Raw genomic sequence first — 16,744 nt, forward strand, 5'->3', positions numbered from 1 at the left:
GCACGGCATGTACCACCAACAGATTGAAGAAGTGGCTGACATCAAGAAATCCTATCATGGCTGGAAAAGGCTGAACTGAAAGACAGCACAGAAGCACAATCTAGTTCGAGATCAATAGAAGCTGGGCCTACCAAACCAGAGTGGACCCTGGGTGCAGGCTGTGCAAAGAGGCTCCTGAGACAGTCCAGCACATGCATAGCAAATGCAGTCAGGAACACCGTACATGGAGCTCCATATCCAAGTGGCTGGCATAGTGTACAGGAACATCTGCACTGAGTATGGGCTGGAAGTCCCAAGGTCAGAATGAAAGACACCTCCTAAGGTGTTTGAGAATGACCGAGCCAAGATCCTGTGGGACTTCCAGCTCCAGACTGACAAACTGGTGATGGCTAACCAACCAGACACCGTATTGATCGTCAAACAACAGAAGAAGACAGTGGCGATAGATGTAGCAATCCCGAGTGACAGTAACATCAGAAAGAAGGAACACAAGAGGCTTGAAAAATACCAAGGGCTGAAAGAGGAGCTAGAAAAGATGTGGGGAATAAAGGCAACAGTGATGCCAGTGGTAACTGGAGCACTCTGGGCTGTGGCCCACAAACTGTGAGAATGGCTCCAGCAGATTCCCAGTACAACATCTGAGGTCTCTGTCCAGCAGAGTGCAGTCCTAGGAACAGCTAAGATACTGCGCAGTATACAATTTTTATGGAGAAAAAGAAAAGAAGCATCATGCAAAAGTCTGGGCAACCCAAGAGATTTGACCTCTCAAACAACTCTCACCAGGGTCTCAGGCCTTAATTAGCTTGTTAAGGCTCTGGCATGTTCACAGTCATTATAAGGAAAGGCCAGGTGATGCAAATTTCAAAGCTTGATAAATATTCTGACAACTGAAAACTTTCAACAATCAGCAGCCATGGGCTCCTCTAAACAGCTGCCTAGCACTCTGAAAACTAAAATAATTGATGCCCACAAACCAGGAGGAAGCTATAGGAAGAAAACAAAGAGTTTTCAGGTAGGTGTTTCCTCATTTCGTAATGTAATTAAGAAATGGCAGTTAAGAGAAACTGTAGAGGATCATGTTGAGGTCTGGAGGATCAAGGAAACTCTCCGAGGGAGCTGCTCATAGGATTTCCAGAAAGGCAAATTAAAACCCCTGTTTGACTCCAAAAGACCTGCAGAAAGATTTAGCAGACTCTGGAGTGGTGGTGCACTGTTCTACTGTGCAGCGACATCTGCACAAATATGACCTTTATGGAAGAGTCATCAGAGGAAAACCTTTCCTGTGTCCTCACCACAAAATTTTGCATCAGAAGTTTGCAAAGGAACATCTAAACAAGCCTAATGCTTTTTGGAAACAAGTCCTGTGGACTGATGAAGTTAACACAAAACTTTTTGGATGCAATCAGCAAAGGTATATTTGGAGAAAAAAAATGGTGCAGAATTTCATGAAAAGAACACCTGTCCAATTGTTAAACACAGAGGTGGATCTATCATGCTTTGGGCTTGTGTTGCAGCCAGTGGCACGGGGAACATTTCACAGGTAGAGGGAAGAATGGATTCAATTAAATTCCAGCAAATTCTGTAAGCAAACATCACACCATCTGTAAAAAAGCTGAAGATGAAGAGAGGATGGCTTCTACAACAGGACAATGATCCTAAAGACACCTCGAAATCCACAATGGACTACCTCAAGAGGCACAAGCTGAAGGTTTTACCATGGCCCTCACAGTCCCCCGACCTAATCATTTAACATCTGTTGAAAGACCTCAAAAGAGCAGTGCATGCAAGAATCTCACAGAGCTAAAAAACCTTTTACAATGAAGAATGGCTGAAAATCCCCAAAACAAGAACTGAAAGCCTCTTTGCTGGATACAAAAAGTGTTTAGAAGCTGTGATAGTTGCCAAAGGTGGTGCTACTAAATACTGACTTTTGCTTCAGGCCCTTTTCCTTTTTTTGTTATTTTGAAACTGTGAAAGGTTGTAATTAAGAAGCAATCTTGTTTAAAATATTTAAGAAATAGGTCATCTTTAACTTCATGCCTTTCGGAAATCAGTTCATCTTCTACTTACTTATCCATACACAGTAAACCAAATTTTGACCAAGGGTGCCCAAACTTTTGCATGCAACTGTATATAGCCTACACTTATTTTTGACATGAACATATTAGCCCCTTTTTTAGCTTTACCTTGCTTTGTTTGACTTTGTTGTCCTTGTTTTTAACTGTTTGTCTATTTTTGCCTCTCTGTAAAATATTCTGCAAGTACATTGTGTGCAACTAAAAAGAAAGCTGAATCTGAAATACATGCACTGTAATATCTTAAACTAATTATTCAGCATTTTGTACATCTATTGTTTCTAACTGTAAACAAGACTAAAGGCCACTGCACACCAATGTGACTTTGGTTGCAGAGTCTACAGCAGCTCAGTGGCAATGCTTTGAGATAAATGCTAACACTAATTTTCAGTAGCAAATGTTACAGTGGCATTTTCAATTAGAAATAACAGATGCAAAACCAGAAGTTTAAACCATTTTACAGTTTAACATAATGTCTTATTTGACAATTGACTGGGCACATACGTGTTCTCCTGCTCCACTTGTCAATTCTGATTTTACCACGCTGTTCTGCTATTTTCATATTTGGTAATCCTCTCAGAAAGATGCTTGAAATCCTGAAAGTCTGTTTTTGTCCATCCTCCCAATAAAACTTCTCTGACAGGCTACCGCTGAGCATTTTTCCTCGGAAAACCACTCCACCTTTAATCTGATTTTTATTTATTTATGTAACAGGTTTGGTTTATAACAATGCTCGACGGCTGGTGAGTACAGAGGCCTTTAATCTCAGGCTTTTCTTCAGAAGACAGACTTTTACAGTCATGCTGTACAAGATAATCCACATGGTTCATGGTGACTGCAGTTTACTGTTGCTGCATTCACGTGGTTCTTGAAGGGTGCCATTTCAAAAATTGTGAAGTCGCTATTCCGACTTTGGTGCATTTGTGAGCTTTAAATGCTAACGTGGAAACAACACAGACACTATAAAGAAGATGTGTTGTATTTTACTGCTCAGAGCATTTAAACAACACTTTGTTAACAGTTTGAAGCTTTATATTACCAAACAATTTTGTCCCAGACGTGTTGCTGCACCAGTACATCTCCCAAAAATTCTAAAATATTGCTTCACCAGATTAATGTCAATAAACAGATTTCTAAACAGTCAACTCAGCAACTCCTGTACCAAAATTTTTGCGATTTTCCTGTTGTTGCTCCAACCTGAGGGAGCGTTCACATGAAATTTCCCAGTGGGGGACCCGTTTTTCCGATTATTCCAACACCACATGAATGCAGGGTTATTTTCCACTTAAAAAGAAATACTAATGGCTGACAACTACCAGTTGATCAGTTTGTAGTGGGACAACAGCCAATCAGTTTTTAGTATTCGTGTCCTCCTTGTCCCACACTCTGGGCACTTGAGTGTATCACAACCACAGCACTAAGCCAAGCACAGTTAAAACAGAATTTCAAGCTTTATATCCAGCTACTGGCCTGAAATTGTGAAATAATTAAACATAAAGTAACACATTTTAAGTCATGCATTCAAGCAATCAAGAATTATATTAATTTCTACTGTTGACCATGTTCACCATTTTTGTTCAGCATGCTAGCATGTGCTAATTAGGAGTTTAAAGTATGGGTGATTTCGATGAGAATGTAATTAATTTGGAAGTTAAATGACCATAAACCAAAGTATTGGACAAACTGAAATTTTGAACTGATGATGGTCCTAGATTAATAGTTAATTTTGCACTATCACTACTACTACTACTACTATTATTACAATTCATCCTGATGGGGGATGGGAATGTCTGTACCAAATGTCATGGCGATCCATTCAATAGTTTTACTAACTTTTCCTAAGAGAAATTTTGCTACAAAACAAAAATGTCATCCTCAGAAGGAAATCGATTAATCCATTCACGAGAGGGTTATTTATTTTTGCCAATAAAGAGAAACTTTGTCAATTAAATGTGTTTTATTTTCTTTATGTTAATATAGAAAAACAATCAGGACAAAAATCCTTCTTTTTAACACACATAGATGTTTTCACACCTTCAGGAAATAGGATCTACAGAATGTGTCATTTCCCATAGGAACCAGCACATTTACCCGTTTTTAAAGTGGAAATAGACATTATCTTATCATTGTAAAGGAAATGTTGTTATTGCACAGTGTAAGGGTATTCAATAATGACACCATCTAAGTTTAGATTGGTTCCCTGTGAGCCTTGTTGTCACTTCGCAATTCTGTCTGTCACCAGGTACAATCTCTTAGGAAAGTGAAGACCCGATTTACGGCACAAAGGAAGTGCGTCAACCATTGTGCAACCGAGACGGGAGGAAAAAGGCATTTTTATTTTCTCCAGAAGCTATTGGTAGCTATCAGTTACCAAAGACTATCATGTAAGTTTTATGCAATAACTATCCCCAGTGGTGGAAGTAGCGGACAGTGGAACAACCACAATAACTGCTGAAAACAAAATGCGGTGCGTCATGTGTTGCTGGTAGTTGCGAGGCTGTGTGGAAAATAGAAAGCCATCCAGTTTTCTTCGCAACAGTGGTGCCGACAATAACGCCACTTGCAAATGATAGGGGAGGGTAAAATTGGAAAGTCATCTGTTTCCACTTTAAAAATGCTTTTAAAAAATGATTTAAAGTTCTTATTTTGTGTCACTAGCCGACTGTTTTTTCTGTTTTACTGGTTGTATGATCTGTCTTGAGTAAAAATGTTTAGGTGCTATGTCTAAAAACATTAAATATTTTTCCAAAAATATACTTCTCTTTTGTTTTTTGTAAGTTTGATGTTATGAATATTTTGAGGAAAAGGCATTATGATAAGTGCTTCACTACAAACAAGATTGTCTAAAACTACTGTTGATCAGTATCACACTGTGTAATTCACATGGCAATTGAGTATTTATAAATTGCCTAATATAACATTGATATATTGGTAAGTCAAATACTGTATGTACGATAAACTGCCCCAGAGAGGAAGTTCCAATTTATTATTGTCAGTGTATAATAAGGAGACCAGAGAGCTATCAGACAACCACCTGAAGGATTTCAACAGCCTTCGTTTGTTTGGATTGAGTTGAGTCTGACTTGTTACGGCCTCCTTTATCCACTGCACTCATTTTGTCACAATTCTCGGGCTGGCCGCTCTGCTGGTGGCCAAATTCAAAGCTGATCCTGAGCTCTCCCATCTGACAGCGAGGAAGAACGTCTGGGATCCACTCGATCACAAACGGACTGGCCTCCTTCTGATCTGCTGGCCCTGCAAAGATACCGCGGAGTAAATATACAGCTGACTTCTTGGTGCTATTGCAGCTGCAAATAAGTCACTCACCAACTTTAAGGAAAGTGCGGAGCTCCATCGGTTTTATAGCCTGTGGCCGATCTGTCCTGTATCCCTCGTGTAGGTCTGGTTCAGGCGGAGGATCAGGGCAGCGAAAACGTGAGTAAGAGCCATCTATGTTCTTTACAAAACTCTGAGAGACCTCCAGAGGCAACTGGTGGACAAACAGTGAGGTGGAGACAGATAAAGAGGAGTTTAGTGAATCAATCCATATCTTTTTGCTTTTTGGCAACTGAACTGTAGGGCCCCGTGTCCACAAAGGCATTTTTTCCAAGCTGAAAACGCAAGGCCCTCCTCAAGAAATACCCAACTGGGAACATTTGAGAGCGCTTTGTATGTGCAGCATTTTTTCAGCTGAGACACTTTGGTTGCGTCTGGTTGCTATGATACGGAATATCCGCGTAAGTAAACATGTTGGCACAAGGTAGAGTACTTGCTCTGCATGACGGAATGGCTGAAGCATGCAGAGAGACAGGATGGCCCTGCCAGTCTGTGTGGGTTCATTAGAGGAAACATATTAATATATATACAGTAAAATAAATTTCTCCTTCATTGTTGTTGTCCAACACTCATACATGGAAAATGTTTGTCCTCACGGTGTTTGACCCTTCTTCACTGTGAATGAACGGCTGAAGTGACAATGATGAACACAGTGTTTTTACCCAAAGTTAAATATTTTTCAACTCTCAGCACTCTGAAAAAATAAAACACCCAATAAGCATTGCTGCTGTTTGTAGCACAGTGTAAATCCACGGCACTCCCATTGCAAAGCATTAAAAAAATACACTGGCCTCAGAATGAAACCCTTTGGTGGACACGGCCCCCGAGAGGACAATGTTCAGAGAGATTTACTGAAAAAAACATCCTGAAACAATGAAAGCAAGGCAGACAAAAATAGGGAAGAACAGAGTGTTTTTACCTCTGAGGTGTCGAAGATGCGTTTGACCTGCATGAGGTTAGTGATGTGCCAGGTGTACTTGGAGAAAGAGCCGAGAGGAAGTCCATCATTTCTCACAAATGCTGGCGTCCACACAAACAAAGAGAGAGAGTCTGTTCATGTTCATTTCAGTCTTGTTCATGTTTGTGGTTTGTTTAGAGGCAGAACAATTCAATCAGATCCTTAAAAATCTAACATAACAATGTAAAAGTACTCCATTACATATAAAGGACCTCGATTCAAAACTCTAGGGGCCGTATTCACAAAGCTCCCTAGTACTAAGAGTTGCTCCTAATGACAAACTTCTAAGAAAATTCTTAGAACTGTGCCGTTTTCTTTGAATTTCTCCTTAAAGTTAAGACTAGGACCGTGTTAAGATATAAGTTATTCACAGAGCATCTTAGACCTTAAAAGAACCCCTAAGGTGAAAAACTGTTAGGAGTGGGTGGGAGGATTTTTAAGAGGCTTAAGAGGTCGGAAAAACATTTTCCAAACACTGGATGACAGTGAGTAAATGAAATGCAACAAATAAGATTGTGCAGGAATGATATGTGTGGTTGATCTCATTAGGGATACACACACATTTCCCACCTAACACTAACATAACACTAGAGTGAACAATACCAACATATTTTGAAAAATGCAACAGTGCAGCAGTGATGACTTATGTCTATCTCAACCTTCCATCGGCAGAGTGACCACACAAACAGTGACAAAGCTTTCACAGTCAGTAGTTCATTTCATTTCCACTGGGTTTTCGCACTGGGCGTGTCTGTGACAACCAATCACATTTGTTAAAAGAATACATCATACCTCGCAACAGGATCACCCACACCTCCTCACTTAGGTAAAAGTTTTTGTCCCTTCTTTGATCAGAGTTGCTCTGAGAGCTCTCCTAAATCACTCCTAAGCTAGGACTCCTTACAAAACAATTTTAGACTGAGTTAGGAGCTCTCTGAGTGTTCTCAGAATGTTTGTGAATATGGCCCTAGTATTGTCAACACATGTACTTAAAATCTCAAAGTAAAATGATTTGTTCTGCTAAAGATCAGCCCCTGTGGCTGATAATATTATATCTGACATTTTTAGGTGTTAACACTGATGCATTACTACTGTAGCTGGTTGAGGTGGAGCTACTGTTTAACTACTTTACATATAGTTAGGTGGTTTAGTGCAGTGTTTTAATACCTCCAAAGGGTCATGAGATAAATCTGAGATGATTAATGAGGGTTGGAGAGTTCTGCTACGCAAATGTCTATTCATTTTTTGTAATGTTCTCTAATCTTTGCTGTTTTGTGAAATATTGGACATTTTTTCCTCTTGGGGCCTCAAATATTTATTTAAATGAAACAATGTGAAACTTCTAACAATTTCTGAAATGTAACAAGAGGCCAAAACTACACATACTGCTTAGTTGTAAAAGGTCCCAAGTCAATAGAGGTTGGGAGCCAATGGTTTAATCATTAACATTGCACTCTACTTCGTAAGATTATCATTTGTTTTTTATGTACAATTTTAATCTGCAAAATAACTACAGTTGTCATATTAATATAGAAGAGTAAAAAGTAAAACATTTCCCTGTGAACTGTATTGGAGTAGGAAGTGTGAAGTAGCATAACTTGGAAATACTTGAGTCAAGTACAAGTACCACAAAACTGTATTTGAATAAATGGACTTTCCACCAAATGTGGCAGTGTTTACCTGAGATATCTGGGTGTATTGCAGTACAAACACTGGTAGCTCCAGATTTCCAGGAACACAAGTGTGAAGAGAATCACCAATTAATGATGTCTAATAAATAATTAATATAATTAAGTAAATGATCCACCTGTTGTGAAGTTTGGCAGTCTCCTCTTCTTAGAGCCCAGCGACAGACGATGCTGCAGAGCGTTGAAGAACTCCTGTGGGATGTGGTAGACCAGAGGTTGTGGTTTCCCTGATAGAAAAACATCAACACCAACAACTTCTTTTACTGCATGCAACAAACAACCAAAGCTGGTCATCAGATTAACATGTTTGAGGGAGTTTATAGTTCAGTGTGGAGTGATTAAGACTTACGGGTTGCCAGACTGTGAAAAATCCTTTTTATTCCTTATTATGCATTATAAAAATAGTCATTTTGGGAAATATGTGAATTCTCTTTTTTTTCCACACAGTTAGATGAGAAGATTGATACCCATCTAGTCTGTGTGGTTAATATAAGGCTACAGCCAGAAACTGGCTAGATTAGCTTTGGCTTGGCTGTAGCGTCATATGGCCAGAACACAAACTTATGAAAACCCAATATGAATCTATAAAACATTATTCCTCAATATCTGAAAAACTACTGTAGTGGAAGAACCTTTCATTAATGACATTTATAAATGTTATGAAATCATTAATGAAGGGCTTTCCTTCTACAGTCATCCATCAAATTTGGTTAATAACTTGACATTACATATAAACCTGCCAAATATTTTCTTTTTACTACCGAGAAGCCCACAACTGTTGTTACTAATGGATTACTATCAATTCATAAAGTCCTAATAAGGTGATTAACTAGGAATAAAGCCAATATGCCATTACATAGTATGCCATATTCTCAGATTTTATTTCAGTCAAAGGATCATGTCCGTTTTGATGACTATATTTTTATAGGTTTGGCCAGTGTTTCCATCTGGAAACTAAAGGTATCCAAAGACTTCATTATCTGTATCTGTATTCTGAAAGAACACTGGGAGTGAGTGGGGTTCATACCAGAGGTCACACTGAATCCGGCAAATGTATTTTCTAACCTAATATTCACTAGCTATGAAATTGTTGTGCCTTCAAAGCATCAAAATGATTTAATAATGGTGTAAAATATATTTGTCTGTTTGTTTGTTTGTTTGTTTTTTGAGGATGTTTTTCAATGGACTACTTTTATTTATTTCAGGGGACTTCTATTTCTTAATGCCACAATTATTTTCCAGCTCTTTTTATATCCATCTGTTTCAAAAAAACATGAAATACTTGGTACTCGGTGCTTGGTGATAGTGGACACTAAGTCAAAATTCCATGAAACTTATGGCTGATACCTACGCAATGTTTCATCTTGAATGGATTAATTTTTTCTAAAGTATGAGGTAAAACATCGAGGGGGTGTTTCAATTTTCGGACTGGGTTTTTTTTAAATGGGGGACATTTAACATATGCAGCTAAAAACTACAGGTTGTAAGCTTCATTTTGATGTATAATTTACAGGGGTTTGAAAGACATCCAGCTGCCACACCAGGCTTTTGTTTCACTATTCACTAACATGACACCTCCTCGGCCTTGATGCGAGAGTGATAGCCAGGAATAGTCAGCTGTCAGCCTGCTGCCCACTGTGCACTCACTCAGTGGGGGCAGAATATAGTGATAACAGAACTATCTGTAACTATCACATTATTTGTGCTTCCCCATATTTGGATATTTGGGTACATCCCTACTGGTAACACAGAGACATTTAGCTTAGCTAAGCTCACCTCCGTGGGGTGGTGACTTCACCTGGCCAAGAAATAATTTGGCTCACATTTACTCTGAAAACTACGACCTGTTATTTTACACTTTGGTTTTTGTACATGTTAAACAAACAAGATATGTTGCATTAAGTGAGCTTTAGAAGTGTTGGTAGGTGGATTTTGTTTAGACAGAGCCAGGCTAGCTGTTTCCCCTGTCCCCAGTCTTTATGCTAAGCTAACCAGCTGCTGGCTGCAACTTCATATTTAATGTACTGATATGAGAGTGGGATCAATTCTCTCACCTAATTTTTGACAACAACACATAAAAGCAACATGTGGAACCCCAAGTGCATACTGTATATGCAGTGAAATAATTAATCAACACACAGTGTGCTTAACAAACTTCAGCTTTACCATCAAACTGGTAGTGCATTGTCTGGTGGATCCTCTCTGTGACGCTGGCCAGCCACTGTTGGAAGCCCATCGTCACTATGCGCTCATCCACAACATGCGTACTCCCTGAGACATGAACACTCAGATTAGAAGATCAAGCACAACAAACACTCATTCATTATCTTTTTAGTATCAGGGTGGACCATCCTCCTAACAGATATTTAGTTGTTAAACATCTGTAAATCTTTGGCCTGTCAAGTTTAATTAAAAAGGCCTAGAACTGTTTGCAAATTGAATGTTAAAATATGCTCTATGTCCACTACAGTGCAACCCTGTTCTTTTCAACAGTGGATCAGGATTAGTGCTGCAGGATTAGACAGAGGGATGATAAAGATAGAGACAGATGTCTAAGACGTTGTAAAGCTCTTTAACAGACAGATTTAGGCAGCAGAAAGATGAAAAGGCAGGGAGGGGAGGGCAGACAGGCAGCACCTGGAGCCTTCAGCCCACCAGCACCAGGGGCTTTCCTCTGACCAGCTTTCCTCAGGCCGGAGGCTGACACTCCCTCCTTCCCCACCCCAGAGACAGAGACCACTGAGGGGGCTACATGGAGGCAAGAAATTTAAGGACAGGTTGAGAAGGATAAAGACAGAAAGAGAAGGGAGGACAGTGGAAGATTCAGACAAACACACTTTGGGGAATCATCCTGCATTAATGATAAGTGATATTTCAGAAGGTATTAAGATGAAACCACCAGAGAGAGATTCATCCAGGCGAAGTTTCTTTGATTTATGAAGAGAGTTGACAGGTTCGGCCTGTTGCAGAGGCTTCTCACTGGGACTAACTGCTCTACAGCAGGCGTTTTGCTGCACACCTAAAGAAAAAAAGGGGGAAAGATGGTATTAGCAACAGGTCAAACAAAACCAAAGAATACATTAAAGGAATAGTTTGATATTCTGAAGAAAACTTGCTTCTTTGGTGAGAGTAGAACCAGAAGCTTAGCTTAGCATGAAGACTGGAAACAGAGAAAACAGTTAGACTGGCTCTGCTTGAAGCATAGACTGTATAAATAATAGACACAGCTACCGTGACGTTACCCATTGGTTTGTGCCTCGAGTACCATTTTGGCTATCACTATCTTGGACTTTTGAAGCAAGAAGTAACCATATTGAGATGAGAGGGTGGAGCTGACTTATAGGCTGTGGTGACACCGCGCTTATAGCCTGTCACTCAAAGTGACCTGCCCTTAATTATGCACAACTTTAAGTTTTAATAATCATTAAAAGGCTGAGTTATATAAAATTCACCCCCGTACAGCTGCCATGAGGGGAAATAAGCTACAGAGACCAAAACTGTTTTTGTACCAGGCTGTAAACATGTTTATTTTTTCTGTAAAGTTGAGCATTTTTACATGGAGGTCTATGGACACTGACTCACTTTTGGAGCCACCCTCAAGTGGCCACTAGAGGAACTGCAGTTTTTGGCACTTTGTCATTGGCTTCATTTTCAGTACCAGAGGCTGCTGCTTGGTTTGAAAGTAAAATAAGCACAGGAATGATTAAGAGATGAAAAGAATAGTGCACAATGGATTTTTTCATCAAATAGCTAATCAACTGTTCAAAAGTTTTTTTTTAAAGTTTTACGACTAGAGTCTTCCTGTGGGATATCTCAGGGTAGAGGTCACTGATGTTATAAATCTTTGCTCAGGTTGTTGTTTTTTTCTTTTTTATGATTGCTGTAATTCGGATTTGGGACCTTGAGATCAGAGCGAGGATCCTTTGAAGGTGGATTAAATGTAAATACATTCAGCTGCCAGTTCATTCGGTGCACCTTCCTAGCAAGCAATGTAGGGGTAGTTGATGAGGCAGGTATACTACTGGGTAGATTACAGAGGGGGAAGTGGGTATACTCTCCTTTATATTTCAATGTCTTTTTGGCTTATAGGTAGGTCAGAAAAAGAGGTGGGTATACTCCATATACCTGTGTATACCCTCCACTACACCACTGTTCCTAGTCATTACTAATGCAGTTCAATACAGGAGTGCTGCAATAAGTCCTATCTTCACAAGGGTTACAGTGTTCAGGTTTTGTTTAAACAGTTTAAGAGAGGCACTGAATCAACTGTATGGTCATTTTTGTGGGATGTAGTTTGTGGTGCTCTCTCTTAAACAGTTTACACAAAAAACCTGAACATTACAACCTTAATAAAGGTAGGATTTATCCAGGACTGTTATATTAGACTAAGAGGACCTGACCGACCGGTGTCCGGACAGCAACCTACTCCTGAATGTCACCAAAACTAAGATGGTAGTGGACTTCTGGAAGAAGTAGGAATGGCACTACACCCCCCTTTTATATTAACAGGTCCTCAGTGGAGAGGGTTGAAAGCTTCAAGCACTTTGGTGTCCACATTACCAAGTACCTGACCTGGGTACTGCATACTTACCCAGTGGTGAAAAAGGCAAGGCAGAGACCTTTTATAGTAGACGCCTGAGGAAACACCGGGAATCCCCTAAAATACTGAGGAATTTCTACTCTACTTGCACCATAGAGAGCTTCCTCACTGCCTGGTATGGAAACAGCACAGAACAGGACAGTAATGCCCTGCAAAGAGTGGTTCGTTCAGATGAACACATTACAGGTGCAGCTCTACTGTGCATAAAGGATGTTTACACCAGGCACTGCAAAAATAAGGCCAGCAGAATCATCAAAGGTCTCAGTCAACTGGATACTGGCCTTTTTCCCCTGCCGAGGTCAGGAAGAAGGTACTGGTTACACCAGGCCAGCACTGAGAGGCTCAGAGCTTCTACACTAAGGCCACAAGGATCCTGAATGAAAACCCTGTCACACAAAAACCAAAGGAACTGAAAGATTACATTTCACTGAAAATATATATATATGATTTCAGGTGACAAATTATAAATTGATTGATTGATTGATTGATTGATCTATGTCTAGCTAGGTGTACCTAAAAAATTGGCAACTAAGTGCATGTGCCAGTTTTATGTTTTGTCTGAAAGTGGTCTGGGTGAGAAAGCAGTTTCTTTAGGAGGGCAAAAATGAGAGAGAAAAGTCTGAAAATGTTTTTGCGTTTTGTTTTCAATACAACTATATACTGAAAACTGAAGTGTAAAAATTACAAGATGTGGTTGTGGATAATTTTATGGCTGAAGTCCAGTCATCACCATAATGTTGTCAGGCAACCAGTGGAGGTTCTTATCCTCTTGGCAAGAAAGCAAAATATCAAACTATTCCTTTAAACTGACAGAAGAAAACAGACTCGGTTACTGTACCACTGGGGGTGTAGCTGATAAAAGCAGCAAACTCTGATGCCAGCTTCTCATCGCTTGCAAAGGCACACACACAGGCGTAAAAGTGAAGGCATGGCTGTGACGTGACCGAGCTGGGAGGTGGAGGATGAGAGTTGGTGGATCCACCTGCTCCATCAACACCAGGCTTACTTCTCCTGCTACTGCTAACCTGACAGGCACAGTGGAAGACTGCATCTTTCTGCTGCTGCTGCTGCTGCTTTTCTCCCCTTCTCTCGCTCTTTGAAACCTCAGACAGTCCGCCTGCACCTACAGTGAGATGCAGCAGCCCCAGAGGATGCTGGGAATCTGTGTGGCACTTCACTACCAGGGTATCTTTTGCGACACGCTGCACCAGTGGGCCTGGAGACTCTGTGGCCAGCCTCCACAGCTCTTCCCTGGCTTGAATGGAGGCCTGCAAACCCTCAAGGATGGAGCTCTTTAAGGTCAGTGGCGTTGCACAGCTCCTACACTCTATTGCTTGCTTGATGTGGATGCAGAGGCTGTCTGAGGACTGTTTTGAACTGACCACTGCTGGTTCTGTCTCCCCCTGATTTGACCTTTGACCCTGCCTGCAGGATGGCAAAAAGCAGCGGCCCAGATTGATGCGTGTCAGCAGGGTGGCACCGTCACCTGTTGCTATAGCAGTATCAGTGGGAACAAGTTCAACAAAGCCCAACTGTGTCACTGTGGCTCCTCTTCCTCTATGACACACTGAAAACACCTGCACTCCTCCACCTGAGCTGCTGCCCAGGACTTCTCCTCCACCCTCGCGCTCTTTCCCTGCTCTCTCCTCACTGTCTATTATCACTTTTACCACCTCCACCGCACATTTCTTGCTGCTCCTGCCCGCTGCCGAAGACGCATTTCGGAGGGAAATCCCACATGCTTTGTTCTTGCAGCTGAGCCCACGGGTGCCGTTGTAGACCCCGCACTGTGGACACTTACGAATGCCCCGCAATGTGGCCCTCCCCAGATTGGAGAGGAAGGCGGGAGTTGTGGACGTCTTCCTGTTGTCTCTCTGCTTTGCAGCCAGGTTGGCCTGAGCAGTGGACGTCTGAGGAGCGGAGGTTGAGACCACACTCGATGAGGAGGACACTGTTACTTCAGTTTCCATTTTGGGACTCTTTATCACTAACAGTTTAGTCAGACGTGAAGAGATTCAAACTGGACAGAGAGGGGAAAAAGAAACACATACATTTAGCTTCATACATTCATCACAACATACATTTCTGTGGAGATTACAAGAAAACGTGAACTATATAACCAATCAAAAGTTTGTTATCTCCTGCCACAAAAGCTTGATTGATGTCTGAAATGACTATTATATATTTCTGGATGGTCTTTCATGCTTTTAGGTTGTAGATGGTCCTCTTTACAAAGAGATGATATTTTATGTGAAGGGTTTGTTTTGTACATGGAGAAAAAAACATTGTACAGTGGTTCAGCCAGACTGTCAAATGAAAGGGCAGAGAGAGACAAAGAGCCCTCTGAGCAACAGTTGAATAAGAAGAGAAGGAATCAGCAGTCACTCATGAAAGAAACTGAAAGCTGAACATCAAAAGGTGAACAAACTTAAATAGAAACTGGTTCCTGTTTACTATGGACCATAACACGGTCTGACAAATCTTAGCTCAATATTGAGAGCCCAGTTGCACCACTGAGGATCAATAATGATCGAGGAACACTTGGACTTTTCTAAACTAGAAAACAAAATCAAAATCCAAGTTCCAACAGTATTCTCCACTGTCATAAAACAGTTTGAGGACATCAACTAAATGGAGGTTTGAACCATTTAATTCTTCTTTTGGGGCAAAACTACTCCAAATGTAAATAAATCATTTGGTATCTGAATTATGCTGTTTTTATACCTGCTAAAAAAAAAAACATTATCAAAGGAAAGAAAAAAACATCAGTATAACAGGTGATTCCAAACTTTTAAATGGCAGTGTATAGCCTACGGAAATACAAAAAATGTAAATATAAATTCTGACATGTAAACAGGTTGTAAACAATCAAAAACCAGGTTAAGCCAGTGCAGTGTAATATTACTATGGCAGTAGTATAAAGTGACATAATTGTATCACACATTGTGTGTAAAGTGACTAAGACAAAATCTCGCTTTTTTAATAAAATTTTAAAATTGCAATACTTAACTTAAAAATCATATTGCTTTCTTAAGTTTTGCTGACAATTTGACTACACTATAAGTTAAATTACTTTATGCTTTAAATGTACTACGAATATGTTAAAATGCTGCTCTAGGTCGCTGTAACACACCCCCAGGTATCACACGGATTTACTGCGTGTGTGTTTTTTGAAACAAATGTTTAAACTACCTGTGTTTGGCTTCTGTTTGGTCAGATCAGCTCCACTCTGGCCTCCAAAACCGTCTCGACCGTCGCCATTCCTCCTTACATCCCGACAACCGCATTGCGCCTGTAACGACACTCCCCATTGGTCGGAGACCGTCACGTGGGGCAAAAAAGGGGGGGCGGCCTCTCTGGGAGCGCTGAATCATGGAAGGTGTAGTCCATTTATATTGGCGGGGAACGCTTGACTTAATGTTACTTTTCAGGTGTTTTTTTGTTGACCTCAGCTTTTAGAAACACTCAGTGAATCTCACATTATAATGTATCCACTCCCACTGTATTTAAAGTATCATTAGTGTTGCATTATGCTCGTATTTTTATATTTTTACAACCTTTACATATTACACATACTAAACATTTTTTTAATATTTTACATACTGGTGTTAAACATTGTAGCATACTGCACATAATTTTCTTTTTATGTTTTACATACTTGCTTTTTATACTTTATTATAATTCTCTGTGCTTTATATTAGAGTTACTGTAATGTATCCCAATTCCCACCCAGGGATCAATGAAGTATTTGTGACTCTGATTAATGGGTACAGAGAATGTTAACCTGCAAACACATTAATCTGAGATTATGTTCTTTTACATATTACATGTTTTTGATTAATCAATTTTGTAGTCTACAAAATTGTCTGAAAACTGAGAAAAACAGCCTATGAATGTGGTCAAATGTCTTGTTTTTTCTGAGCCTACAATCAAAAACCCTCAAATAATCAGTTTACAGTGATATAAACCACATAAAATGCAGTAAATACTCAAATTGGAGAACATGGAACCAGATAATGGTAGTAGGTTACAAATGACTGGTGAAAAAACCCCACACACAATGAATAACCTAAGTAGGTGAGTAGTG

General features: G+C 40.2%; 1 protein-coding gene across 1 annotated transcript; it reads right to left on the reverse strand.

Annotated features, from left to right (window-relative positions):
• Positions 1-4,013: 4,013 nt before the first annotated feature.
• c19h2orf42 (chromosome 19 C2orf42 homolog) lies at positions 4,014-15,964 on the reverse strand. Its single transcript, XM_033646072.2, has 9 exons — positions 15,850-15,964; positions 13,496-14,677; positions 10,957-11,076; positions 10,695-10,805; positions 10,224-10,328; positions 8,177-8,284; positions 6,331-6,431; positions 5,403-5,565; positions 4,014-5,330 (listed from the first exon to the last, which is right to left on the reverse strand). The coding sequence occupies exons 2-9, from the start codon at positions 14,625-14,627 to the stop codon at positions 5,098-5,100; spliced, it is 2,073 nt and encodes a 690-aa protein (XP_033501963.1). The 5' UTR covers positions 14,628-14,677; positions 15,850-15,964; the 3' UTR covers positions 4,014-5,097.
• Positions 15,965-16,744: the final 780 nt, after the last annotated feature.

This window comes from Epinephelus lanceolatus, chromosome 19, assembly GCF_041903045.1.
Source record: "Epinephelus lanceolatus isolate andai-2023 chromosome 19, ASM4190304v1, whole genome shotgun sequence".
NCBI classification, from domain to species: Eukaryota; Metazoa; Chordata; class Actinopteri; order Perciformes; family Serranidae; genus Epinephelus; species Epinephelus lanceolatus.